Here is a 26645-nt window from a genome sequence, read left to right on the forward strand (position 1 = left end):
TGATAGAGTGATGAGTCACACACTGTCAGGAAATAACTGGGCTTGTGACTCCACCAACACGAGTGTGTTTGCAGGCACCAAACTAATCTGCGTTTCATGAACAAAAACCCCAACGAGTTGAATGTTTTCAGCTCGAGTCTCTGGACAAACTTCTCCTCTCGACCTCCGACATGTTTTTATGTGAATCTGAAGCTTTTTAAAACGTTTCTGAGAGAAAACACAGAGAAAAGTCCGGGAGCAGCGGCGCCACACGGCGGCTGACTGAGCCGCTTTAAACGCTTCCCGAAGAGAACACGGACACGTCTTGATGTTCCAACTGTTTCCAGGCGAAGAGAAACTCCTTCGCTTTCACTTCGACTCCTTTTCACACGTTGTTGTTTCCAGCAAAAGAGAATTTGAGCCGTTTGTTGTCGAAGAGAAAACACAAGTGTTGCTGCAGCAGCAGCTTGAGTCTCCACGGTTCTCATGGTGTGTTTAAGATCCGGTGTCTGCGCAGGAATCTGCATCAGAATCCAACTCCCGTTGATTCACAGCTTCACGTCACGATGGCAGAAGAAGTCGCTCCAGCTGCAGCCGCCGCCTCCGCACCGGCCAAACCCCCCAAGTCCCCGAGGAAGAAGAGCACCAAGCCCGCGAAGAGGACCGGGCCCGGGGCCGGGGAGCGCATCCTGGAAGCCATCACGGGCTGCAAGGACAGGAAGGGCATCTCCTTCATCGCCGTGAAGAAGCAGCTGGCCGCGGCCGGATACGATGTGGATCACAACGGCCACAACATCAAACGCGCCCTCGGGAAGCTGCTGAGCGACGGGACCGTGGTTCAGCTCACAGGACACGGAGCGTCCGGATCCTTCAGGATGAACAAAACCGCAGAGAAGTCCAAGAAGGTGGCGAAGAAACCCGCCAGGAAGCCCGCCCCCAAAGCCAGGAAGCCCGCGACCCCGAAGAAGAGCCCCAAGTCCCCGAAGAGGGTCGCGATCAAGACCGCCATCAAGACCCTGAAAGCGGCCAAGAAGTCTCCCAAGCCCGCAGCGAAGAAGGTGAAGATGGTCAAGAAAGTCCCGGCTGCCAAGAAAGTGGCCAAGAAGGTGGAGGTCAAGAGCCCGAAGAAGGCGGCGGCGGCCAAGAAGCCGGTTGCGGCCAAGAAGGTTGTGAAGAAGGCGGTGAAGGCCCCGAGCACCAAGGAGAAGAAGGTCGGAGTCAGGAGGACAACCAGGAAGTAGAAGAAGAACAAGTGGAGGAAAACAAACGGCTCTTTTCAGAGCCACCACCTGGTGCAGAGCTAATGTCCAGAGAGTCACGTGTTCCAGCAGCAGAGCACTGGGTCAGAACCAACTAGTTACTACACTTTATTAACTAACTAGTTACTGAACTTTATTATCAAACTAAGTAGTTACTGAACTTTATTATCAAACTAACTAGTTACTGAACTTTATTATCAAACTAACTAGTTACTGGACTTTATTAACTAACTAGTTACTGAACTTTATTATCAAACTAACTAGTTACTAAACTTTATTAACTAACTAACTAGTTACTGAACTTTATTATCAAACTAACTAGTTACTAAACTTTATTATCAAACTAACTAGTTACTGAACTTTATTATCAAACTGTAACTAGTTACTCAACTTTATTATCAAACTAACTAAACTTTATTATCAAACTAACTAGTTACTAAACTCTATTATCAAACTCTAACTAGTTACTAAACTTTATTATCAAACTAACTAGTTACTACACTTTATTATCTAACTAGTTACTAAACTTCATTATCAAACTAAATAGTTACTGAACTTTATTATCAAACTGTGACTAGTTACTAAACTTTATTATCAAACTAAATAGTTACTGAACTTTATTATCAAACTAACTAGTTACTAAACTTTATTATCAAACTCTAACTAGTTACTAAACTTTATTATCAAACTAACTAGTTACTAAACTTTATTATCAAACTAACTAGTTACTAAACTTTATTATCAAACTAACTAGTTACTAAACTTTATTATCAAACTAACTAGTTACTAAACTTTATTATCAAACTAACTAGTTACTGAACTTTATTATCAAACTGTATCTCGTTACTAAACTTTATTATCAAATACAAAAAACTTATGATCATGATTAAGATTCACTGAACAAATCTGTACATATATTATTTGTTGTTCAAATCATATTGTAAATATTGTACATTTATTTTTTACTGTTTCTACTGAATGTGTCATAGAGGAATATATTTGATATTTGTTTCTATGTATTTATTTCTAAACCAAACTTTATGTACGTTATGATTTTAATGTCATTTCCTCTTGTGAAGCTGAACATCTGAACCATGAAGAATCATCTCGTCCACATTGATTCACTTCTCATTAAATGCAGATGTCACCATATGGACACTGATTTGAACAGCTGATATATAAATCATGTTTATTTAAATTAAAACACAGATTTGTATCAATAAGTCAGAAGATTCATCTGTTTCGAAACTTGAAGTCACGTTTACATTCTACACGATGATATGAGACTGAATCAAGATCATTCACTGGTTCCAGTGGATCAGTTTGACAACAAATCAAATTACAAATTGAATTTTGATATCATTAAGAATATAGAAAGTTAAAATTCTATAATGTCTATACCTCCCACTGTTCCTGCAGCTTCAGTGCGAATGAGCAGTTAAATCAGCTTTTTCTATTCAAACAGTCAGAAACGAACAACGGAGGCTTCACTGAACTTTATTCTCTCGTCAGCATCGAAATCCTTCGACTCATGTTTACATTTTGAAGTTGGAATTCTTGTTTCTAGAATTCTGCAGAATGAAACATTGAACTAATTTCATATTCAGTGAACATCTGTGACAGCTGTGGCTCCTGTGAGAATCATCGAGTGGTGAATACACGTATGAAACAAAACGTTAAATCACGTGAGAGGAAACTGGTCAAGGATAAATCTGCTCAGGTCTCAGTGATTTGCTGCTTCTTCAAAGTTCAGTGTTTGAATTGATTAAAGTAGAAACTAATACATTTCTGATGTATATTAACATAAACGTAGCAAAATGTGTAGATACCAGTGAACTCCTCTAAAGCTTCTTTCACCTCGAAACTCGTGAGGGGAACTTTTATCTAAAGTTTCCAAGTTACTTCACTTGTTCGACAGAATTTGAACAACTTCTGCCTCAGGACCGTTTGTCTCCATGGAGCCGGTGTGTGGCTCTTAAAAGAGCCGTTGGGTGGAAGCGGTGTCCCGCAGTTTACTTGGAGCTGGTGTACTTGGTCACGGCCTTGGTGCCCTCGGACACGGCGTGCTTGGCCAGCTCCCCGGGCAGCAGCAGGCGCACGGCGGTCTGGATCTCCCTGGAGGTGATGGTGGAGCGCTTGTTGTAGTGAGCCAGGCGGGAGGCCTCCCCGGCGATGCGCTCGAAGATGTCGCTCACGAAGGAGTTCATGATGCCCATGGCCTTGGAGGAGATGCCGGTGTCGGGGTGCACCTGCTTCAGCACCTTGTACACGTAGATGGCGTAGCTCTCCTTGCGGCTCTTCCTCCTCTTCTTCCCGGTCTTCCCGGGGACCTTGGTCACCGCCTTCTTGGAGCCCTTCTTGGGCGCTGAGGCCTTCGCTGGTTCCGGCATCGTTTCTGTGGATCAGAGGGGAGGAGCCAGCGGCGGACCGGATTTACTCACATCACATGTAAATGAGGCTGTGTGGTCTCCCGCCTGTGATTGGCTCAATGTTCAGCAGTCATATTTCAGCTTCTGGAAATTATTATTATTATTATTTATTAATAATAATAATAATATCATTATTCACTCTTTGTCAAACCCCCTGGTTTTATAAACGTCTTTTCAAATGACTTATTTTCAATAGTTCACCAGATAATTTGAATCAACAACTAAAAGTAAATACGTCTTTTAAACTGTATATTTGTTACTAACTGAATAAAGTTCCTTTAATAATGAGCTGAACTTATTGGATACCTATAAAAACAATTGAGTGAAAACTAAACTTGTGCTTTTATGTACAATATTTTTAACACAATTACCAGTTATTCAATAAAGTGAATGTGAAGATAATAAAGAGAAATGATGATACATCAGGTCTCCATGAAACACAAGAAGTGAAAGGCAATTGTATCAATACGTGAAAAACTGTCTCATTTACTTTTTGTTAAATAATCCATTTAAAATATCTATACTTTAGTAAAATGAATGTATCATATTAGATTTAATGAATGAATTTACTATGACTGCATTTTTACGTAGTAGGATGTTATTCAGCAGGAACGAGATTTTTTGTGTTTAATTACGAACAAAATCTCTATTATTCTATTAGCTTTTATTATGATTGGAAATAGAAGTGGTATTAATACATGAGGCTGTTTCTGTGCTGCATTTACTGAAGATGGAATTTAAGAGAATGTTTATTGGTAAATCTGTGAATAAGATTATCAGCTTTTTCCTTTGATCTTTTATGTTAATCAGAAATTGTGTTTTTAGTCGTCTGATAAAAAAGTCACTGGCTCCATCAAGTGGCCCAACAGTGAATTATAAGCGCTCTCCTCAGTCAAACACACATTTGAGTTTGTTTCAGTTTATTTCGTAAGTCTTCTGCATATATTATCAACATTTTAACAAACAGGATTCTTTTTTGTTAAAAACACAACGTAACATTAACGGGATGAGGTTTAACATGTGATACACTTCAACCACCTATACACAGAGAACGTCAGAAAAAAATTTGGCTTATTCAGACCAATTTGGCAGCGTTGTTTTGGGGAACGTGTCAGTAAAAGGTACTTGATGGACGGAGGCAGCTCGACGGACGATTCACACTCACAGGCAGCAGAGTCCACTGACTCCACACAGAAGGGAAACTACCTCCACTACTGTTGGCAGAACACATCATCATGGGGCGGAGTTCAGTCAAAACCATGCAATAAAAAAAGAACAATTACCATAAAAAAAGAGACCAAACACTTGTATGTTTTCCTACAAACACTTGCTTTTCAAGCAACATGTTAAAATGCTGTAAAAGGTGGATTTAGTTGAAATGAACTTGTGGACCAGTTTGTGCCTTTGAGGGTTTTTCATCGTTATGATTCAGTTGCAGAAAAAAGAAAAACTTCAGAAGAGATTTCTGAGAACTGTGAAGACTCTTGTGTCCAGAAGTCACAGAAAGTTTCTCCTGAAATGTTTTACAAACCTTCAACGAAACTGAGGAGGGAACTCAAACTGATATGTTCCTGTTGCGTCAGGATCCTTTTCTCTCATGTGGTTTTGAAAGATGAGCCAAAAGTCCGGGGCTTTGATCTGGAGCCTTTTATCAGGACTTCTCTCTCTCACGTCTAATTAACTTGTGGAGACAAGAGACTGAGTTGAACAAGTTTCATGTGTTTATTACGTCTTCCACCCACGTTCTTCTGATTCCGTATCGACTGGAGAACAAATCGTCTTCCACGGGTCGGTCACTCAAAATACGTCCTTGAAGAGTAAAAGATAAATAGAAATGTTTTTTTCATGCAGATCATTTTTACCTCACAATCAAATGGAATTTAACGGTTTATGTTTCTCTTGATAATAAAGTAATCAAAGGAATGATATGTTCCACTGTCACACATCGAGGTTTGCAGTCCACATACTTGTTAAAGTAGTTGTCACCTTCGTTTGGTTGAATGAATAAAGATTCATTTTGAAAAACGGGTGAAAATAAAACCACTGAACTGAAAAGTTTTGTTTTGTGAAAGCGACGATTCCCTGAAAGGCACAAACTGAGGCAAGTGAATCACTGATGCATGAAACTGAAATCAATACGCCTGAAGAATGATTACGTGTGTGTGTGTGTGTGTGTGTGTGTGTGTGTGTGTGTGTGTGTGTGTGTGTGTGTGTGTGTGTGTGTGTGTGTGTGTGTGTGTGTGTGTGTGTGTGTGTGTGTGCGTGTGTGTGTGTGTGAGGTATATGGAGGATGCTGATAGGACGTCAGGGATAAGGCTGGATATCTCCCATCTACACATTACATGGATTAGCAGCTTCAAGGATTCACAGAACACGATTCACGACGGCAGAAAACAGGGTTGAAACAATAAAACTGGAGTTACTGTAAATTCTCAAATGGCCACATTATTTTATCTGATCATTTTTATTTTATGTTAAACAAATAACGTGTAACCTTGACAATCCAGGAACCGGTTCCACAGCCAGTTCATGGTAATTTATCAAGATCATAAATTTGACATCTGCCGGCTGTGACACTAGTTAACTGGGGTCACAGACTAGTTAACTGGGATTCACTGGTAATTAACAGTAGTTTCCGATGTGTCGACCACAGTGAACGTCCCTGCACAGAACCGACGCAGTTTGAAAACATATCCAGGTGAAGCTACTTCAGAAAACAAGGCACAAATCTAACGTACATTTAGTTTCTCACTCAAACATCCTCAAAAACATCTGGATGAAAAAACAGATTTGATTGCTGCGAAATAAAGATTTTAAACACTAATTTCTATGAATCCAGAAATTACACATGTCCCTGCTCGAAACAAAACAAACAGATGCATTAAATAAATATATTACTGTGTATAAAAATAAAATAAATTAACATCAATACAAACAATACTGTAATTTTTTGGTTCATGTCATTGAGCGTGAGATATGTCGATGCTAGCTACCATGTTTGTTTGGATTGGAAACAGTCACAGCTCGTAAAACCTGTAAAGAATAAAAGATATATATAAGGATAAATATTTCTAATTGTGCAACAGACGTAATATTTTTTTATCCAAATGGTTTGAAGAGGATTCTGGAAATACCTGCAGCTGTGGGAGTATTTTTTACTGATTGTCTACGTTGTTAAAGATTGTATTTAGAATTTCTTCAGTCAGATGAACCCTGGGTTCGTTTTGGCTTGTTAACGTATTTTCACGGTGACACAAACTGGAACCCAGTGGTAGAACTCACCAGATTAAATAGTGGAACCATCCGGTTTGTTCATGTTGCATCTTAACGCAGTTCAATTAAATACAGACTTTTCTTCACATGTTTGCATTTTTAAATCTATTAACTTTGTGTGTGACATTTTGAATGACACCTGATCATTGCTTGTCTTTTGTTTGAGAATTTACAGTATTTCACCTCCCACTCGCTCATCCTCTCCGACGTGCACGCACATATGTACTCATGTCTCTTATAGTTGCTCGACTGATATGTAGGAGGAAGTACAAAATAACAGCAAGAAGAACAGGCCACACAAAGGTAGAGAATACTAAATACTTCAGATTCAAGCCCCTGAACGTAACAGTAGAAACCAGAACACCGCTCGAGAAGTCCACCAGCCGAGAGGAGCCGACACAACGAGCTTGTGGTGTGGGCCCCAGCGCGGAGAGCCTGAATGCATCTCGCTGCTCGGGCCCCGGGGGGGGGGGTTTCCAACGTCCGGTGCATCGGGTTCTGAGATAGGCTATGGCTTTGGCCCTGGTCCGAGCAGGAGGGAATGTAGTTGAGGAAAACTGAACTTGAACAAATCGTCTTTTAGCAACAACCAAACGTCTTCATTCCCTTCACGTATTTTTTTTTCTCTCCCCTCATCTGACTTATCGTTTTAGAAAAATAGAAATCAGGAAAACATCGTTACAAAAATAAACCAAAAAGTTTGTCCAAAGTCTACATCCACATGACAACTTCACATAAATATCCACTGATATTGCACAGCAAGGGATTTCTTCTGATATGAAGTAAATCACTGACACTATTTGTAGAAAAAAAGAACATTTTAGGACATTAACATAATCAAAAGTTGCATGTCCTGGCTCGGTTTGATTCTTCTTTTTCTCCAGAGAGACAAAGCAGCACAATCCCAGGCCCTCGTACCTCAGGCAGATTGATCCTCTGTCCTCACGAAGGAAAAACTAACAAAAGATGCGAGAAAATAAAAGCTTCAGAAGTATCACTGGTGAATTTTGGTTGAAGGCACAAAGTTCCAAAAGTGGGTGTTCGACGCTGCAGCAGCAGTGTTTGATCCCAGGGGGACGGGGTCCTGTGGGGAAGTCTCCTGATGGTCGGAGGGCAGGGCGTCGACTCTGTGGACACAAGAGACGGGATCATCAGAGAAAACAGCGTGAAGACGAGACCTGGGAAGTCACTGGTACAGTGTGAAGACACTAATATATTACATGAGGGAAGATGCTCTTTTAGAGGTAGTGTTCATTTATAGATCCTTTATTATCATCGAGCATCTTTGCACATCTGTGTGAATTATTGTTTGTGATTTTATTAAATTGTGAAGTTTTCCAGCCTCGAGTGAAACTGAACCCGGGACAATCAGCTCTTGTTCAGGTTATATCACCAATTAGATGGAGATGTTCTGGTGAAATGTCTGGTTTCTGCAGACTGATTGACAGCTCAGGCTCTACGTGCCCCCTTTTCTAACATCTTCCTCGATGTTAATCCTGCTGCAGCGGCAGATGGTGCTGGGAGCATCCATGGCTGTGCCCTCCACAGCTCCTGTAGTTATGAATGATTGCATGGTCTTAGGCATTAAGTTGGATCAGTGTAATCCACTGCAGCATATGCAGCAGCAGCTCGCTGGGACAAATCCAGCAGGAAGGAGAACTTTCCCTTCTTCACTTCCTCGCCCGGCGCTCTCCAAGGAGTTCACATGACACAACACACACGAGGTGAGAAAGCATGCGACGGGTAATTCCTTCTTCATGACACCACACACACATTATTCTTTATTTACTCTCTAGGTTTATTCGTAACAAGATATTAAACAGGTCGAGTTGTTTTGCTCACGTGTCGTCAGCAGCAGGTTTTGAAATCAGGACACGGGAGGATTTAAGGATTTCAACCAAACAGACGCTGGAGGAGGAGTAATGGGGGAAAGTTACCTGAACAGGTGAACCAATCACAAGCTGCTTTCACAGCGCTGACCTTTCAGGGGACAGAGATCCAGAGGATACAAAAGAGATTAAGCTCTCGTAGCTTTTAAGCCTTTTAGTCTGAAAGAAATGTTCTTTTGAATGAACTGTGTGAACTTATCGTCCTGCTGGTGACCACGCTAAGCTAACGAGTGCGCTAGCTCGTTATCTCCGAGAACTTTATTTAGCTCTTAAATAAAGATATATATTTGTAATTAAATCAAATAAAACACAGCAGAATAATGAACCAAATGTCAGGTGGATGAAACTGAAGAGAGAAGGTTGACGAGCTGTTGTCTCTGAATTAATCGTTACCTCGTTAGCTGCTGCAGTGGCCCAGTCACATGTCGGCCATGACACCATCAACCCACATTAAACCCTTTACACTGTGGGATGAGGCCGTCACTCACGTTCAGTCACAAACTTCTGCTTGTGAACATAAATTGAAGAATGACTTAAATTTGGGGAAAAGGGAAAAACCAAGCACAGGTCAAATGTTCTTGTTTCTATCACGACCCACAAATCAAACCAGCTTCATCTCCCAGTGACAGCGACTCAGATCCTGGACTGGTCTCCTTTCTCTCACCAGTTCACATGTTGATTTCTTGTATATACTCACAAGATAAGAACTTGAAACTTGCCATCGTGCTGCACATCTGCTCAAACTACAACCAATGAAGAGGACGTGTATTTACACATATTCGAAAGGCAGGCACCCAGTGGATTCTCTACAGATCCACTGAAGATGTGAGAAGCTGCTGCAAAGACAGAGACTGGAACATCATGTGGATTTGATCAAACACGTATTTAAACTCATGTCGTCTTCCCTCGACAATGACCTTCTCAGCTGCCGTAGTTTCACCACAGGTTCTTTGCTGTTGTTTCTGAACAGAAGTGTCTGACGTACTGGTGGTGAAACGAGCATCGTGCTTTTCCTATGATGAAATAATACGACCTTGACTGAGGGTTTCTCTCTGTTACTAGAGAAATTATATTCATGTATAAATTCTAGGATATTAACTTGTAATGGAGCATTCATGTTGTTGTACTTTCAGGTCAGTAATCCCAGTTGTTCCTGCACCACTGCTGGTTGAAGCACTTTATAAATACTCCACCAGGTGGCGCTGCAGGACTTCTCCTCTGTGGTGCAGAAGGTCTCTGAGTAAAGAAGCTTTGACACTTTGCTCTTGTTCAGTTTTGTCCTGGAAACGACTTCATAATCAAGAAGTGAGTTCTTGAACCTCCTGAGGAAAGAAGCAGCTCGAGTGTCTGCAGCTGTCGTTTCACACGACGCAGATTCAATGCACTTGTCTGTTCTTTTGAATTGTATATTGGAAACTACACAGTGAGAATATCTGCATAGAGGAAAAACGTGTGTGTGTGTGTGTGTGTGTGTGTGTGTGTGTGTGTGTGTGTGTGTGTGTGCATGTGTTAGATCTGATGATTCATTGTGAAACATCACGCTAACCTGCAGGGTGTTTTTTCACAGAGTGGAAGATTTTTTTTATTTGTATTTTTTCTTTGGTTTCTCGTAGAATAAGGATTTATTTGTGGTTGCCATGGTTACTATTTTCCATATAGAAAAACTTTCCGACCTTGACTTTCAACCTTTCGAGGGTATTTTATTAAAATCTTTAGATTAAACGTCTGCTGAAGTTCACCACATCAGTTTCTGTGCTTTGAGATATAAATGACTGTGGAGCTTTTATTAAATATGAGGAGACAGCAGCACAAGAAGAAGTCGAGGTGGTGATAACAGGAAATAAGAGGCAACCTGAATATTTTTATACAAAACACAATAACGTATATTTAAAAATGTGATTTGAGAAAAGGTATTAACTATAATTATAGGGAATAATGAAACTCTTTCCTCCAGATGTTGAATGTAACTTGCTTTAAAAGCAGTAGAATAAGAGAGAACCCGAACCTCCTGACGAGGAGCTGTGGCTGTGGGATGTGTTTTTCACCAGGACCCTCGCTGACCTCGGGCTGTGAGGATGGCGGGCGGATCACGTAGCGCTGAGCATTATGTACTTAATGACAGACACCGCAAATCCTGCAGCAGGTTCCAGCAGCAGTCGGCACGGTGCTGCAGACGACTTAGCCTGAGCCAAAGTGTTTTTGTGACCGCGGCACAGACACGAGCGCAGTTTTAAAAAGGATCTGTTCACATGTCAGACCTCAGCCGAGGAATAGAAAGAACACACGCCTCAAATCTGGAGGCAGAAATTGACCGTATCCAAATGTGTTCTCACACCCAACCCACATAATCCCCGGGTCTGCCTGGTTCCTGCAGAGACGGGAATTATGGGAAATGTGACAGTGGCAGCACTTGAGTGGAGTCCAGCTGTCACATGACATGTTGACAGGAGCACGTGGCCAGAGATACATGTTGGTGCAGAACAATAACACGATGAATTCACGTCTCTTCCTCACTTCACAGCTCTGTCCTTCAATCACAAGCGTCTGTCGAAATGAGAATAAAGAATAAAACATAAGCCCAACAACACTAAAACCACAGAAGCCATTAGGATCCAGGCTCTGAGAACCACACTGAACAAAATCTATCTTGTAATTGATTCACAGGCTGATGGAAAATGTCGACCTGCAGTTGGTGCTCGAGGAAAAATGACAGAATCATAAAAACCAATGGGATTAATCCTCTGAACTAGATTTCATTTGTTGAGACATTTCACTGTGAAACTGTTCAATCCGACACACTGAACCTTTCAGGAGAAAGTCCAAACAAACAGGGAAAGTAAAGCTATAAACTGAGGTTCATATAAAACAGATTCAAAACAGGGAAAATGTATAAACACAATCCTTCAAAATAAAAGTCTCCACTTAATCCAGAGGAATTTAAAAATGTCCTGTTCATAATTTAAAACAACACACTACATGAAACTAAATGTTCAGACGTATGTTTGTGAAAATGTGTGAATCACGTTTAAAGACCAAATGTTCAGCTGTCGTTCGGTTTGTGAATCAAATCTTTGGGCAGAATCGTTTTCCAACCGTCTGAGATGAATGAACGTTCAGATCGACACGACTTCACGCCCTCGTCCTCGCTGAGAGCGAAGTGTGACGGAGACGAGACGTTCGGCTGCAGAGACGCTCAACAGAGTCAGAGTTCGTCCAACACCAGCGACGGAGCGGTTTGAGTGTTACATCACCGAAATGAGCAGAGCACAGAGTCCTGCCTCTCAGTTACTGGGAGCAAGGTTAGGTAACAGGAACAACACTCGAGTGAAAGCACCGCCGGAGATACCGCTCTGTATCTGTATCTATATATAGATATACATATACATATACATATATATTATCTTTCAAATTAAAGTTTCAATACTTTCTGTACTAACGACTTGTTAACGGAGTTTCTCAAATGGACCAATCCTCAGAGAACTCTTTCAGCTTCACAACCTGCACATCAGCAAACAGCCGCTCGACATCGCTCCCTCTCGTCTCCGCAGCCTGACACACTTCTGCGACCAGCCTCCACAGCCGTTGGCCTCGGGCTTTATTGGAAGCCGCGTGGTTATCGGCGGGCGACAGATGAAATTCAATCAAGCGAGGCCCGCTGTGATTGGCAGCTGCGAGCATGTGACCTCCCGGGTCTGCGGCTGTGATGCTGTGACACCGACGGCAGCTCTGCTCTGATTACTACAAACACCCCCCCCCCACATTCTGCCTATTTGTGTCCCGGGTTAGACATGGTGAATATTATTACTGAGTAATTAAATCTGTGTGTTCATGCATGGCTGATGTGGCACATGCAGTCGAACGTGCGGCTGCGTCTGTCAGCTGAAACATCAGGAGAAGAATAAAGTGTTGCATGACGCAGTTGTGCCTCCTCGTCTGTGAATAATCAAACAGGATTTTCCCTCTTTAGGTCCTAAAAATAGCTGCTAAATTCAGGAGGGGGTGTTACCGTCCTTCCAGCCGAGGGTCACATCATCATAATCCACAGAGAATGTGTTGTTGAACAGAGAATAAAGCACCAGGAGAATTCACCAGTTCATGAGATGCTGCTCAGCACGAGAGAGACGACGCTTCCTGTCTCAGGATCTTTGACAGAGATCAGGACCGACCGTGAAAAGATCCGCCTCAGCTTGACCTTTGGTCAAAGCAAATTCGTTTCGCCGCCCCGACAAACGCCGAACACCCGGTTGTCCCTCGACAACAGATCTGTGTGGACGTGGGAGCCTCGCAGAGGGGTCACACGGGCCCCGGGGCCCACGTCAGTCTGTCATCGCTCCGAAAGGCTCCGGCCTCACGTCGCAGCTGCAGCTCTGACCTGGTTCAGTCTCACAGTCTGAGGAACCTGCTGCCTCATTGAAAACGGGTTTTCTATCTGTGTTCTCCTGGTTCTCCTGGTTCTCCTGGTTCTCCTGGTTCTCATCGTTCTGTCTGCTGAGCTGAAGTTAAACGTCCCACAGTCACATGTCCTACTGAACCAGTCAAACCAGCAAGCGTGTCTCATTCATAGAAGTGGACGTGTCAGGTTGACGTCTCTGATCCGACGGGAAGTCGGTTTCATTGGATCTATTTTCAGCTGCGGATTAATCTACATTTCCTCCTTTGGGGCTGAAGGAAGGTGGAAGTGGGCTCGGAGATAAACTACAGAAGAAGTTTAAATACATTTAAAGAAATAAAAAAAGGTATAATAATAATTTGAGTAAAAACACTATAGAGATTGGTCTCAGTGTTAAATTATGATGCTGTACATTATATTAATAGATTGAAATAATAAATGATTTAATGCTAATACACCATTTTCTGATTGTTACAGACGAAGCTAATGAACTGAGTGTTATGTGTTCATGTGAATGTGTTTATTATGAACATGTAGGTTGAGATTTAGATTAAAATTTGTTCTTAAACAAAAGAAATAAGAAGTTATCACAGAAGATGGAGCCAGAACAGATCTTGTGTCTTCTCACCTTCATGAAAAAGAACAGATGCTGAAACACTGTGTGAGAATCACAGCCTCTGTAACGCCGAGCAGCGAGTCGGCCCTCTTCCTCGATCTGCTGTAACTCCAAGATGGAAATACTTTCATTCTGTTTCATACTGTTTCCTCTTCTTGTTTTCATCCTGCTGCAGTAAAGAGAAAAGTCTCTCAGGCACTGATCTGTTAGTTTGAATAAACCAACATGCACCTCTGTGCCCACGGCCCTGTCTTCTCTCCTGCCCACGTATTATTTAACAGCTCAATCTGACCTCTGATCTGTCAGACAGACGGTCTGCAGCTCGATGTTTGGCCCGGCTGCCCGACATGTTTTCTGCACACGCTGACCTTTATGTTCCCGCTGCTGCTTGGACGAATCAGCCGGCTGCGTTATGTAAACACGTCACGTTTACATGGAGGTCTGAAGACACCATGTGACCGTGTGATGCTCACAGCACGTTGGTCACTTCACTACACTCAATGTCTTTTCTCACTTCTTGTTTCAGATCTACCTTCATATACCGCCGGCTCATTTAAGTTCTAATCATTCATCACAGTTTTACTATAATTTGACAATATACTGTAAGTCTGCAAAAAGCTTTATTTGTGAAGTTAAATAAAAGATGTAAATAGATGTTCAATCTTTCCCTGTGATCTGTGTTAGTGCTGTGAACAGAACAGAAGCATAATGAAGGGAAATCTCTCTAATTGGCTCATAAATGATTCTGTGATTAAACATCATGTTTCATTAACCAATCAAATATTATGTAAAATATACATTTTCAAAAGTAACTATGGAATATATATATATATATATGAAATGTGTACTTGACCTAATAAAACCTTAGTTAAATTCCATCTCTGTTTAAAAGCCTGTAAATTAAAAAGATGAACATTCAGCAAACTGTTCAAATAATTCAGCAGAAACGTGAATCTGATGATTTATGATCTAGTTTCTGAGTGATTCACTTTCCAGAGACCAAACGCTGTCTCTGGACCAACAAATGCTTCTGCAGCATCGTTGTTGTGTGATTGGCTGCTGGCAGCAGCACCCTGAGGTGTCCTCACCATCATCTTCCTCCTCTTCATCATGTACACATCCACTAGGTGCCGTGCGGCCTGTGGCAGAGCGCTGCAGAGCTGCACTTAAAGCAGATGATGCAGAAGATGGCAGCGGCCGCTCATGTGGAAACGTTGCATTCACTCAGTCTGGTTAGATAACGTCCTTCCTCTTTGTTTGCTTGTTTTCTGCTTATTTGATTTTTGTCTTTCTGCTCGTAGAAGCCCCCGTCTGTAGTGACCCAAACTGCTGAAACACATCTGACGCTGAACTGTCCTCTGATAGAAAATGTTCTTTAATACTTTACTTAATTTACTGGATATTTACATCACTGACTTAATCAACCTTAAATTTGATCTTTATCCAAACTCACACACACTCATTTCTATCAGATCGTTTTTAAAGGTGTAATCTGTACATTTTAAAATCATCAGGCCCGTGTTATATAGAATATCTTCAGTTTCATTCTGCCGCCTGTTGGTGGCGTCACATCCTCTTTGTTCATGTTTTTCACTATTTGATCAAACAGCGATGATGATAAAGAGAACTGAAAGCATCCTAATCGCCCCCTGGTGGCTGGCTGCAGTACAGGTCATCGACTCTGCCTCCTCCATGTTAGCAGACGGGACTCAGGACAAGTGTTCATGTTTCTAATTCCAGCACTAAGTTCTTCCGGCTTCAGAACTCAGAGCACGAACCTCACTGTGGATTCCAAGTGGAGGTGATGTCACCATGTGTGAACCGAGCGGAGGAGGGCGGGAACACCGAGAGGGAATAATTAGCATTTCACTGGAGTTAACATATCCTCGATGATTTCCACTTTAAAGATAACTGCTGTTCTCGCAGGCTACACAATTAGGTTATATAAGCTCCTGTGAGTCGTACATGTCACAGACCTCGAGCCATCTGAGCAGCTCGTCTGAAAACCTTTAATTATCACTCGCCACTGAGGCGTCACTTCCTCTCCACTCGCTGCACGAGGATCAGCGCAGGTTTAAAATAACCTACACGAGGATGTGGTGACTTCGCGCTGTGTTCTGCTGCTGAGTTGTATCACACAAAGCAAAGTGATGTGTGTTTATAATATAATATCCAGCTGTTAAACTGAGGATCTGCACCACAGACTGTAAATAAAGTACAAGTTTCTCTGTGGTTCCAGGTTGTTCTGATCTCTGAGATCATTTCTCTGAAACGTTCCTCTGAACAAAGATTGTTTCAGCTTTAAAACGACGTCTTCAAAGTAAAACGTGTCTGAATGGATGTGAAACACAGGATTTACACGTGCGTGCTGAAACACGATGGACGAGGCGCCCGATGCTAAGGGATGACGTCATCGTCGTTACAACGAGAATCAACTTGGCATCTGAGCGTCACATGACGTCATCACATTCCACACGAAGGAGGCTGTTGACAGACAGCTTCACTTATATCAACACTAATTCAAGTATCTACAGTTTTACTGATAAAAGAAGACGAGCTCTGGCCTCAGTATCGTGGACAGTGATTGACAGATGGTTCGTCCAATCACCTGCCAAGTATCTGGAAACCCGCCCCTTTCTAAAGAAGCCGTCACAGATGGTTCAGTCCATCAAACCATCTGGATCCATTTATCTTCATACTATTTCTAAATCGCTTCATTAATCATGAAGTCGATGTATTTGTAGAATAAATTATTATAAATGATTATTTATTACTTTTACGATGACTCCATATGAATGCAGATATTTTACAAGGTGAAATAAAGTAAAAGTGTTTTCATACAAACTTCAGTGTGAACTGAACACTTCATTACTGAGCTGCTTTCAGAGCTCCAGTGTGACGGTGACTCTGAGGCTTCAGCTGTATATATACCAATAACAAAACAATATCACAGGGACCCGTCTGTTCATATAGAGATTATTTATCTAACCTGAATCCACACGAGTATAACGAGTACTTCAACCTGCTTCTCTTCAAATCTGATACGTTTCAAACAGAGTTCACACAACATCTGTGTATAAAGACAGTGACTGTATATAGAGTCACTGTCTTTATATAGAGTCACTGTCTTTATATAGAGTCACTGTCTTTATAACAGTCACTGTCTTTATACACAGTCACTGTCTTTATATAGAGTCACTGTCTTTATATACAGTCACTGTCTTTATACAGAGTCACTGTCTTTATACAGAGTCACTGTCTTTATATAGAGTCACTGTCTTTATACAGAGTCACTGTCTTTATATAGAGTCACTGTCTTTATATACAGTCACTGTCTTTATACACAGTCACTGTCTTTATATACAGTCACTGTCTTTATATACAGTCACTGTCTTTATACAGTCACTGTCTTTATATACAGTCACTGTCTTTATATACAGTCACTGTCTTTATATACAGTCACTGTCTTTATACAGAGTCACTGTCTTTATATACAGTCACTGTCTTTATATACAGTCACTGTCTTTATACAGAGTCACTGTCTTTATATACAGTCACTGTCTTTATATCAGAGTCACTGTCTTTATATAGAGTCACTGTCTTTATATCAGAGTCACTGTCTTTATACAGAGTCACTGTCTTTATATAGAGTCACTGTCTTTATACAGAGTCACTGTCTTTATATAGAGTCACTGTCTTTATACAGAGTCACTGTCTTTATATACAGTCACTGTCTTTATATAGAGTCACTGTCTTTATACAGAGTCACTGTCTTTATATAGAGTCACTGTCTTTATATAGAGTCACTGTCTTTATACAGAGTCACTGTCTTTATACAGAGTCACTGTCTTTATATAGAGTCACTGTCTTTATACAGAGTCACTGTCTTTATATAGAGTCACTGTCTTTATACAGAGTCACTGTCTTTATATAGAGTCACTGTCTTTATATAGAGTCACTGTCTTTATATAGAGTCACTGTCTTTATATAGAGTCACTGTCTTTATATAGAGTCACTGTCTTTATACAGTCACTGTCTTTATACAGAGTCACTGTCTTTATATAGAGTCACTGTCTTTATACAGAGTCACTGTCTTTATATAGAGTCACTGTCTTTATATAGAGTCACTGTCTTTATATAGAGTCACTGTCTTTATATACAGTCACTGTCTTTATATAGAGTCACTGTCTTTATATACAGTCACTGTCTTTATATAGAGTCACTGTCTTTATATAGAGTCACTGTCTTTATATAGTCACTGTCTTTATACAGAGTCACTGTCTTTATATAGAGTCACTGTCTTTATACAGTCACTGTCTTTATACAGTCACTGTCTTTATATACAGTCACTGTCTTTATATAGAGTCACTGTCTTTATACAGTCACTGTCTTTATATACAGTCACTGTCTTTATATAGAGTCACTGTCTTTATACAGAGTCACTGTCTTTATACAGAGTCACTGTCTTTATACACAGTCACTGTCTTTATATACAGTCACTGTCTTTATATAGAGTCACTGTCTTATATACAGTCACTGTCTTTATATACAGTCACTGTCTTTATATAGAGTCACTGTCTTTATACAGTCACTGTCTTATATACAGTCACTGTCTTTATATAGAGTCACTGTCTTTATACAGAGTCACTGTCTTTATACACAGTCACTGTCTTTATATACAGTCACTGTCTTTATATAGAGTCACTGTCTTTATACAGTCACTGTCTTTATATACAGTCACTGTCTTTATATAGAGTCACTGTCTTTATACAGAGTCACTGTCTTTATACAGAGTCACTGTCTTTATACACAGTCACTGTCTTTATACAGTCACTGTCTTTATATAGTCACTGTCTTTATATAGAGTCACTGTCTTTATATACAGTCACTGTCTTTATATAGAGTCACTGTCTTTATATACAGTCACTGTCTTTATATAGAGTCACTGTCTTTATATACAGTCACTGTCTTTATATAGAGTCACTGTCTTTATATACAGTCACTGTCTTTATACAGAGTCACTGTCTTTATATAGAGTCACTGTCTTTATATAGAGTCACTGTCTTTATATACAGTCACTGTCTTTATATAGAGTCACTGTCTTTATATACAGTCACTGTCTTTATATAGAGTCACTGTCTTTATATACAGTCACTGTCTTTATATAGAGTCACTGTCTTTATATACAGTCACTGTCTTTATACAGAGTCACTGTCTTTATACAGTCACTGTCTTTATATAGTCACTGTCTTTATATAGAGTCACTGTCTTTATATACAGTCACTGTCTTTATATAGAGTCACTGTCTTTATATACAGTCACTGTCTTTATACAGAGTCACTGTCTTTATATACAGTCACTGTCTTTATACAGAGTCACTGTCTTTATATAGAGTCACTGTCTTTATATAGAGTCACTGTCTTTATATAGAGTCACTGTCTTTATACAGAGTCAAACATGTAGAATCAGTTTCTCCTCCAGTAGAAACCAGATCACACCTGATGTTCCTCAGGCTCAGAAACAGAATTCATCATCATAACTTTGTCATTTATAAAACCTTGGATGTGTTTTTTCCCAGAAGCTTCAGATTCCGTCACAAACACACAAACACACAAACACACAAACACACACGTCTCTCTGTCAGCCAGGACGAGCTCAGCCTCATCTTTGCTCTCTCCCTGCTCTCCAACTTTTTTCGAGCAGCAGTGGCGGTTGCAGCTGAGGACTGACAGTGTGTGTGTGTGTGTGTGTGTGTGTGTGTGTGTGTGTGTGTGTGTGTGTGTGTGTGTGTGTGTGTGTGTGTGTGTGTGTGTGTGTGTGTGTGTGTGTGTGTGTGTTATGTAACTTCCTCATCTCTTTGTCTCTCCTGCTTCCAGCGCTCTCCCAGCCTGTGTGGAGCAGAGCAGGGGTTAGAGGAGTCAGTAGAGCCGTGGAAAGAAGCTCACGCTAATCACCGCTCCACGTTTTCAGAACCACTCGTCTCTGCCTCCTCGTTCAGAGACCGGAGCGTTAACTCCTAAACCTTCACGCAGCTATTTCCAGCCGAGTGCCACTTATTTACTCCTGACAGTCATGTTTTAATAGAGCTAATCATGGTGGACGGGCCAGTGGAGTGACAGCGCTGTGATTAGTTGAGCTGCAGCAGCTCCTCAGAAACGGTTCTTGCGTTGCTTCCCTGTCACGCGAAGCAAGATGCCCCCGGATTAAATGCTTTTATGAGGGTAAAAATAGAAGCATGATAATGCATCACATGTAAATACTGTACTTCTTACGTGTGTTCATTTGTCAGAATGGTGGAGAACGCCCTGGCCCCAGATTACAGAGCAGTTTGGATTAGTCATGGATACGCTCGGACCATCGCTCAGCTCGCAGTGAAATGAGATGTCCATCAGCGGCAGTGGGTTTGCATGCAAAGTTGCTTTTTAATCTATTCCAAGTTTTTGAGGACAGAGCTTAAAAGTTTAGGCTCAAATCCTGCCGAGATATTTTAGGTCAGACAAAACATGATGGAGAAATGATTTATGAATTTGACTTGAGCGAAAGAAAAACCTGCACAACAATGAGAAAGTTAAATGTTCAAAGTGTTTGTTGATTATCAGTAAATATGATTCATCTTAAACCAAACGAACAGACGAGTTTAACTCATCCACAACATGAGGATATTTGGGTTCTGGACTAGTCGTCGTTTTGAAGACCGCACTCTGGAAACAGACATTTAAAAATACTTGATTGATTGAGAAGTTCGGCCTCAAATATTATCCTGATAATCAGAATGTGTCTACACACCATTAAAATACACGTGTGGATTTACGAGTTGTTAATGAAAGTTGAGTCACAATAACCAACACTGTCGACATCAATTCTCTTCTCTTTGCAAACAACTGTAAGTGTAACTGTAAGAGTGGAGAGAGGAGTGACGGGGGGGGGGGATGCTACAGATGAATAAGATATACAAAGTACCAGTAGCCTCAGAAAACACAAAGCACCTCTGTCTTTAAAGGAACCGGGTCCAGTCCATTTCTGAGGAGGATTCCTCCTGAGCTGGGGTCTGGGTAGGGGTCAGGGGTCAGGGTAGGGTAAGGGTCAGGGGTCAGTCTAACCCTCTCCTGAAGACACCCCCTCAACCTGTCTCTCTTCGTCCCTTTCTCTCCTCAGCTCTGGAGCGAACTGTCTTTAATCAACTCTCCTCCTTTCTTCACCAGAGCAACCTTCCTGATCCTCACCAGTCTGGATCAAGGCCACTCAACGGACTCCTCCCTGTCTCTGAGCACCTTGTGTCCTCTGTCCTCATCTTCTGGACCTTTCTGCTGCTCCCTCACTGAAGACTCCTCTCCTCAGACCTCGGTGAAGTCTCGCTCTCAGGAGAGTGAGGGTCCTTTCCCGTCTCCGTGGCCTGAGACCTGTCATCTCATAATCTGTCATCAGTCTTTTCATCTGACTCTGTGTAAAATGGCTGATTGTTGCTTTCAGAGCTTGATTGGTTGAGTGGTTTTCATGTTCTGAACACAAAGCCTTTCGGCCTTTTGATCAGAGCTGGATATTACCCATGATCCCCTGCTTCCTGGACCAGAAGAGCTGCGGCTGTAACAAACATTTCTGATTAACATCCTGTATTAACTGCACAAGCCTGAAGTCATGTGACTGGAGATGAACGAGCAGCTCAGAACCTCAGCAGTCCACCATCCTGAGGTTCATCCTTCACAGAGAAGTCAGAATTAAAGTCAGATTTTCCTCGTTGTGTTCACGTATCTGTGCCCGACACCGAGCCGCCTCGTTGGCGGCGTCGGGCGAGCTGCAGCCGTCGCTCGCCAGCTGCAGACGGCTTCCTCTAATTGTAGCTGCAGCGCGGACGCCAGTTCACCAGATTACACGGCAGCTGAGGCTCCGCCAGAATTATTGGAGTATTGGACGGTGTCCCAGGGGCTCGTGGGTAGTCCTGTTATATCTGGCTAATTGATGCGTCCGGCAGATAACAAAGGCTGGAGAGCCGTTTAGGAAGAGATGGAGACGTGGCAGCAGTAACAGCTTTACAGGGGTGAGACTGTACGGCCAAAAGTATATGGACACCCATATATTACAGCCATGTTTATTAATATAACACAGGACGATGCAAAACTCCATCCTAGACTTCAGCGTTAAGAGAAGAGCCCAGAACAGACACACACTTCACCATGGACGTTTGTGTCCACAGACCAAAGGTGAAACATCTTCCCTCCATACAACAAAGAACATGGTCACCGTTAAATAAATGTTATATAAATATAATGTTTGCATCAAGCTGAGCCAAAAGATTCTTAATGCAAAGATCTTAAGGTATTTTATTCATTTCTAAAAATGAAGATTGAGGAAAACAACGTCCCTGAGCTTCAAATAAACTTTCAGGCAAACTAGAGGTTTGTGAATTTTTTAAATGTCTGTAACATCACGAGAAGTTACGATGCAGTAAAATGCTTCATAGCTGCTGTCACTTCACGTTGGTGCTTTGTGATTGTGAGCATTTGGCTTTGTTCATGCTCGTGTTGCCTTCAGCCACGATTAACATATATACACTGTTCACATCTGTCGCTCCGTCAGTCGCTGAGGAACACGAACCGGAACATACAATGGAAATAGGAAAATCTATCACTTTTTTAAACAGAGAAATTAATGCGTGGCCCAAAAAATCGGAGGAATGAACGACTCCAACCAGAGGAGATGGTGACGGAGGCTGTAATTACTCAGTGAAATCACATGAAATTAATAAAAGATGCAGGCGAACATGAACATTGTCTTTTGGTCGACTGCGTCCAGATGCTGCACCGCTGGCACCGTGTCAGCGTAGGTGAGGACGCTGCAGGACAGATTCTCGTCCTGCAGCGTCCTGCAGCTTCCTGCAGCTTCCTCACACTGACAGATGCTAAACCACTGATTCCTTCATGGGTGTAAATCCACAGACTTTGGAGAACAAGAGGAAATGAACAAAGCAAACATATAAATCCCTGAAATTATTCATGATGGATGATGAGGTCAGAAAAAGCTCCGTGTTGATGACTTGGCAAAGAAATTTAACTGAATTACTTATTTTCTTCACATTTATTTGATCTCAAGTCCATTAATAAATATTTGCTTTATCTTTTATGGGATTTCCTAATTCCAGGAATCATTTCTTTTCCCTCAAACCTCTTTTCTCTCACAAGTAACTTGTGCTCGAGTCCCAGATGTAAATGTTTGACTCCTTCTCTTCTGCTTGTTTGTTCTCAAACTCAAACTTCTGCTGTCAAGTCCCTGAACCAACAGGAAGCAGGTGTGACGCTCCTCCTCCTGACAGGAAACCAGGGAGCGCACTTCTCTGAGGGCACTTACGATATTAAGAGGATTAATTCATGAGCGAACATGAAGTGAAGATACTGGAGCTCAGAGTCTCCAACATGTGACATCTAAACAGGTTCTGTAGGAAACATCGGCCTCAAATTCAATATTATACATGATTCCTCTTCTGAAACAAATGTAGTGGAGTCAACCATCAGTCTCAGCTCCTGTTAAATATCAACTTATAACTTCATGCTCTTTATATTTGCTTCTACAGAGTCTACCAGAGAATTTATGAGCTGATGTTGTGTGACCTCGTTTCGTTTGATCTTATTTTACATTATTTACCCATTTTGTGTTGAAGGGAAATCACATTATTAGGTTGATTATGTGTCAGATGATCAGTTAATACACATTTAATGATCATACACAGTTTCAATCTACTTCTGACAGGTTTGTTTCTTCAAAGGAATCTACTACTTGTTACAGGTGTATTTTATATATATATATATTTGTATTATAAGGGTTTTACATGTGGATTCTGATGTGATCACTGAGTGTGTATTTGTTATATATCGTTTTAAAGTCCCTCAGCCAGTGTGGACTGACTGGGTGAAACCAAAGGTTCGGTCCTTGAAGACGCCTTCGTCCCACTTGAGGTCTCCGAGGTCTCTCAGGACAAAAGAGCAGGAAGCTGCTTCAGAGGAAACAGTGGAGTAGCAGCTGATGAGCCTGTGGACTCCATCTGCTGACTGCAGCTTTTCACCAAACTCCAAACACCTGATAGATCTGACGTCCACGTTCATCAGCGTGAGGGGAGATTCATTTTCATTTATGCATTGCTAAAAATATATATTCACTTCCCCCCCCCCCTCTGCACAGATACAGAAGCACCCACTCCTCTGTGATGTCCGCTGCAAAGCCCATTGTAATCTGCTTTGAAAGATTTCCAACTTGTCATCCAGGCACAGAGGTCAAATACAAACTCAGCATTCATTTGTTTTCCAACAGAATCTGCTCGGCCTGATCCTCTGGGGGCACGCTTCACCAAACACTTCTTATACCTCAGCAATCGTCTTCTTTTTCAAACTTTGGATTCAGTTTCTCAAATTAAAAATAATTTAGGGACATGAAACTACTTTCTATCTTATGTTTATTTGGGGGGAGGTGGATAATAATGGGCCTTTATCAATATTATATAGGGTTAGGGTTAGGGTTAGGCTAACCCTAACCCTAACCCTAACCCTAACCCTCTGCTTTAGATGCACTCCCACAGCCAGTCCACTGGTTTACAGCCTAAGGTCTGCGTCCCCCCAAAGGGCCACAGGATAAATCTGAAGGGTCCTTACATGATTATGTTTAATACATATATTATAAATCAAATTATTTGATGGGATAATTGTACTGTTTGTTTTTTGTGACACAATAATAAATTACTCCTTCAAGCATCAAATGAAACTATTGAACAAATTAGTTGAAGTGCAAACTCAGACACGTTCAACAGGACATGGACACAACCACAGCTTCTCAGTCAGAGGTCACAGCTGGGACCTTTATACAAATATAGAAATAACACAAATCTCCTGGATGTGTTTATCAGTTTGGTTTGGTTTTTTGTCGAGTTGAACATTTTATATTTGAGAAAGCTGGATGTGCAGAAACATTAAGTAGCCTTAATGTCGTTATCTGCATAATCGTTGACGTATGTAGAATATCTACAATGAGCCAGTATTAGCTGATCCATCAGCACTGATCAGTATCAGTCTATCGATCCTCATAAAGATGGCTGCTTCATTCTTTAACAAGAAATTGTACCTTATGAGCTTATCATACAATTTCTTAAGGTAAAAAAGTGATGCTCTTCAATTTAAATGTAAACAACCATAAACGACATTAGTCACTTTCATGACACAGTTATATAACGACGTTTGAAGTTTGCCCCTGATGTTACTCCATACATGAGGAGCTGTCCTTTCAGCACCGGTGCTGAAGTTATGGAGTAATATTAGGGACAAACTCATCAATCATTCAAAGCATTTAAAATAAACACAACAACTCCTGGGCACTAACCTGGTGTCCGTGTGGCTGCATCTCTCCAGGTGGTCTCTGCTCTGTCCTCTTTTCTTGGCTCATTCCTTCAGTTTACTTCCACAAGGTCCTTTAATTCTCAAAAACTCAAAAACCTCCGTTCAGTTTCAAATGATCATAAACAAGGCTGCTGTTGTTCAGCGTCTGAAATCCTCTGTAGGTCCTCGGAGAGCGAAGCGACTCTCAGCTGGAAAAAGGGAAAGTGTTTCACTTCTTTGACAGAACCTGAGCGAAGGAAAACAGGCGTCTGCATCTCAAAAATATACTTATTTCTTTTCCTTTTTTCAAAATCTACAATAACACCGTAATCCAATTCATAACTAGTAGGCGTGTGGGATATATGTACACTTTTGCGGCAACTTTTCTTGTAAACATAATGACTAAATGTAGGGAAGGTAAGAAAAAACAAAATTTGGCTTTTTCTCGTGTTACAGAATATGGACTGTTTCCTACATTATGTACAAAGAGTGCAGTGGAGCTCGTGTTCGTCTCCTGCTGATGTCAAGTAATTCTCCCGAGTCGACCCTTGATGACGGTCCTGCTGAATTAAAGGGCCTCCGTGTTGCATCACGTGCTCCGTGGTTGGGTCAGAACTCTTCACTCAGGGATGTGCTCACCAGATTGAGGCGGATTAAAATGTGCTTTTTATAAATCAACCCCGTCGCTCTTAAAACTTTTCAGGATTGCGATGTGTTGATCCTCCTGCGCCATGTGCAAAGACTTAAGAGCCCATTAACGGGGGTTTATTCTACAGAACTATGGGTCTCGGTGTGTCACAGTGGGGGGGTCTACAGGTCCGTCTCCCGTGTGTTCAGGCAGAACGCGTAAAGGGATCTCTTGAAGTCCATGCTGCTGTTGGCTTTGATATTCGCCTTCTCTCCGGAAGCGGACGCGTCGTTGTTCTCTGCGTCCTGAGACTTGGCGGAGGATTTACTTCCTTTGCGCTTGAGCTCGGGACTCGCTCTGCCGCTGTTGGGCTCGTCCTTCAGGGAGGACTGGTCCTGGTCCGTCTCCCGGTGGTAGAAGTAGTTGAAGTTGGACACGATGACCGGCACCGGCAGCGCGATGGTGAGCACACCGGCGATGGCGCACAGGGAGCCCACGATCTTCCCCCCCACCGTCACCGGCCTCATGTCCCCGTAGCCCACCGTGGTCATGGTGACCACCGCCCACCAGAAGGCGTCCGGGATGCTGGAGAAGTGAGACTCCGGCTCGTCCGCTTCCGCGAAGAACACGGCGCTGGAGAAGAGGATGACCCCGATGAAGAGGAAGAAGATGAGCAGGCCCAGCTCCCGCATGCTGGCCTTCAGGGTCTGCCCCAGGATCTGGAGCCCCTTGGAGTGTCTGGAGAGCTTGAAGATCCTGAAGACCCGCACCAGGCGGATGACCCTCAGGATGGCCAGGGACATGGCCTGCTGCCCGTTCTGGTGCTCC

The 26645-nt window shown here is 41.9% G+C and overlaps 3 protein-coding genes across 3 annotated transcripts in view; 1 reads left to right on the top strand and 2 right to left on the bottom strand.

Annotated features, from left to right (window-relative positions):
• The first annotated feature begins 486 nt into the window (after window positions 1–486).
• Window positions 487–2461, top strand: LOC118101645 (histone H1-like). Its single transcript, XM_035147569.2, has one exon. It carries the CDS (start codon window positions 546–548, stop codon window positions 1218–1220), a length of 675 nt encoding a protein of 224 aa, XP_035003460.2. The 5' UTR covers window positions 487–545; the 3' UTR covers window positions 1221–2461.
• A 258-nt stretch (window positions 2462–2719) lies between these two features.
• Window positions 2720–3659, bottom strand: LOC118101647 (histone H2B 1.2). The gene has a single exon (XM_035147570.2). The coding sequence runs from the start codon at window positions 3626–3628 to the stop codon at window positions 3251–3253; it is 378 nt and encodes a 125-aa protein (XP_035003461.1). The 5' UTR covers window positions 3629–3659; the 3' UTR covers window positions 2720–3250.
• Window positions 3660–4570: 911 nt separating this feature from the next.
• LOC118101644 (potassium voltage-gated channel subfamily A member 1) overlaps window positions 4571–26645 on the bottom strand; it is a 23357-nt gene continuing 1282 nt past the window's right edge. The window contains exons 1-2 of the mRNA XM_035147566.2: window positions 25194–26645; window positions 4571–8067 (exon numbers count right to left, since the gene is read on the bottom strand). The exon at window positions 25194–26645 is cut by the window's right edge and continues 1282 nt beyond it. Coding sequence (XP_035003457.1) covers window positions 26000–26645 — 646 coding nt within the window. The 3' untranslated portion in view covers window positions 4571–8067; window positions 25194–25999. The remainder of the gene's footprint in view (window positions 8068–25193) is intronic.

Source organism: Hippoglossus stenolepis, chromosome 22 (genome assembly GCF_022539355.2).
Source record: "Hippoglossus stenolepis isolate QCI-W04-F060 chromosome 22, HSTE1.2, whole genome shotgun sequence".
Taxonomy (NCBI): domain Eukaryota; kingdom Metazoa; phylum Chordata; class Actinopteri; order Pleuronectiformes; family Pleuronectidae; genus Hippoglossus; species Hippoglossus stenolepis.